Source organism: Oryzias melastigma, linkage group LG11, assembly GCF_002922805.2.
Source record: "Oryzias melastigma strain HK-1 linkage group LG11, ASM292280v2, whole genome shotgun sequence".
In the NCBI taxonomy this organism is placed as follows: Eukaryota; Metazoa; Chordata; class Actinopteri; order Beloniformes; family Adrianichthyidae; genus Oryzias; species Oryzias melastigma.
Genome location: NC_050522.1, coordinates 16,874,943 through 16,877,334, shown reverse-complemented (window position 1 = coordinate 16,877,334; position 2,392 = coordinate 16,874,943). Strand labels below are relative to the sequence as shown.

Sequence of the window (2,392 nt, the reverse complement as noted above, 5' to 3'; positions counted from 1 at the left end):
TCATTTGAGAATTCTGGTAAGTTTTCTTTTCTTTTATATTTTGGTAATGCAGTATTCAACTTCTTAAAGGGCCTACACCATGCTTTTCTTTAGTCTTTCAGAATAAATATCCATATGTGGGATAATATACTACCTTTTGCACACTAAATATTATTTTTTAATGAAATATTAGGTATTTTGTGAACTCTTTCTCTACCCTAGATGATCACAGTCAGCTTTGTGAAGACAGTGTGTTTGTCTTAGCCTGGGGGGCGGTGCTGACAGCGCAGACTCTTCTTAAAAGGGGCTGATCTCACTTTGTGACATCAGCTCGTGAAAACGTGCTTTTTTTGTGGGTTGGGAGGGGTTGGCGCTCAGAATGCAGGTTTTAGAGGAATGCGTAAATGGCTAAAATACTGCTTTGGGGCTGTTTATATTGAGGAATGAACATTATAATGCACTGTTCTGTGAAATTCTTATCAGGTCCGCCAGAGGTAGTTGCACAGAAATCACACACACGCTATGATGCTAGAATACCAATACAGAACAATTAACTCTTTAGGTGAAGCATAAGATAAATGACAAATTACTGTTACCGCTGACACAGGATAGGAGAGCCGACAGTCCCACGCAGAGTAGATTCGACCTGACTGGGCGTTCGAGCGCAACCCACAGCAGACTCTACCAAGAAGGGAGACTCCCCGTCTTTTATACATTGAAACAAACAAGAGCTTTTCCCAAAGAAACAGAAAAATCTTCCCCTGGGAAAGAGGAGCTTTCTCCCTCAGCAGCTAAGCAGAACATAAGTGTAAAAGCATGTTGTTCGACTCTGGCTCTAGGATGCTCAGTTCAGAGCACACACAAAATATATTTTTCCTTACATACACTTAAAAGCTCATAAACTTGATTTTGCATGATATAATCCCTTTAAAACATAGGTGGCACACTGCCAAACCTTGAGGGTCAGTGTTCACTGCTCTTTCTAATGATCCTTGCTTACCTGTCGCTGATGACCTTCATCAATTGTGTTTTGCTAATAAATCTTTAAGTCTTGAATTAAAATTTGTATGAACAACTCTAAAACATTTTGCAATTAACTGTAACTCTCAATATGTCAATATTAATATGAAAGTTTAATGCCAAGATTTGATATGAGCGTTTAAAGTCAGAGCAAGTTTGATTTTGGGTTTTTTCTTTTTGTTTTCTCTAAAGGAAGTCTACCCTGCATTGCTTTTGTGGATCCAAATCTTAAATACAAAATAAACAAACCAGTTGTGGGTGAGTTGTCAAAAGCTTTTTACTACTGAAATAACTTTTTTATGGGATTAATCAATAATCAACATGCACTTCACTTTGCTACTTAAAAAAAGTTGCATTTGTGCTGATCAGAACCGAATTACATGCATTTAATTATTTGTGTAATGAGTTTGAAATATTTGCGTGTTTTATCCAGTATTTTTTACAACCTATGCTTGAAATAAATCAAATTGTTATACATATAGTTTTACAACCAATTCCAGATCGTAATATCAATTTACTTCCTGAGTATGTTGGTGTAGATTTGACTGGGCAGCCTCCCAGTGTTATTGAGTTACCATGGTTATGTTCTGATAATTATGTTTTTACTTCTGCAGGCCTATCCATGCTAACTCTGTGTTTCAGTACATTGGGTGGAAACTCTTTTTACCTGTGTCATGTCTGTGAGAAAGTCTGTTTACTTCCTAAAATTTTGGATCACATTTTTTCTGAAGAACATTACAGTAACTTTTTGGTAAGAGTTAAGCTCTCGTAACAACAATTAGAACTTTTTAAAGAGCACTGTATTGTGAAATGTCTGCAATATTTTTAGAGTAACACAAACCCAGATGAACTGAATTTTTCCTGGATCCCAAACATGGATATGGAAGAGTTTCTTTTTCCAAAGTTTAAACCCAATGAGGGTACTACGCCAGTGCTGCAGGTAAGAGGTTGGGTATGCTGAACCTTTTTTTTTTGTGTGTGTGTATGTGGGGGGGTGTGTGGGTGTGTGTGTACACATGGATTGTTTTGTATAGATTCCTCTACACCAGGGGTCTCAAGCTCAAATCAGCCGGGGGCCGCTGGAGACAGAATCTAGTTGAGGCCGGGCCGCATCAGGATTTTCATAAGAAAATCGCTGAGAAAACATTCCAATGTTCTTAAATATCTTTATTTTTAACACAAAATAATGAATAAATAATGAACGACATGTATAGATCTTTGTCCGTGTTGATTTATATATATATAAAAAAATAAGTTTTTAAATAGTTTATATTGAAGATTAAAATTAAGATATATTGCTAGGGTGTAGAATTAAAAAAAAGTTTTTTAAACTTTTTTCTACTCCATTTCAAACTACATAATAGAGGTGTAATGTATTTATTTATAATTTATA

General features: G+C 35.8%; 1 protein-coding gene across 7 annotated transcripts in view; it reads left to right on the top strand.

Moving 5' to 3' along the window:
- The window catches only part of LOC112161942, a gene marked incomplete in the record, with an annotated part of 43,533 nt that overhangs the window by 16,032 nt on the left and 25,109 nt on the right, over nt 1-2,392 (top strand). For all 7 annotated transcript variants that reach the window (XM_024297549.2, XM_036214122.1, XM_024297532.2 and 4 more), the window contains 3 exon segments: nt 1,192-1,257; nt 1,614-1,750; nt 1,829-1,939. In XM_024297549.2, the coding sequence (XP_024153317.1) occupies nt 1,192-1,257; nt 1,614-1,750; nt 1,829-1,939 (314 nt within the window).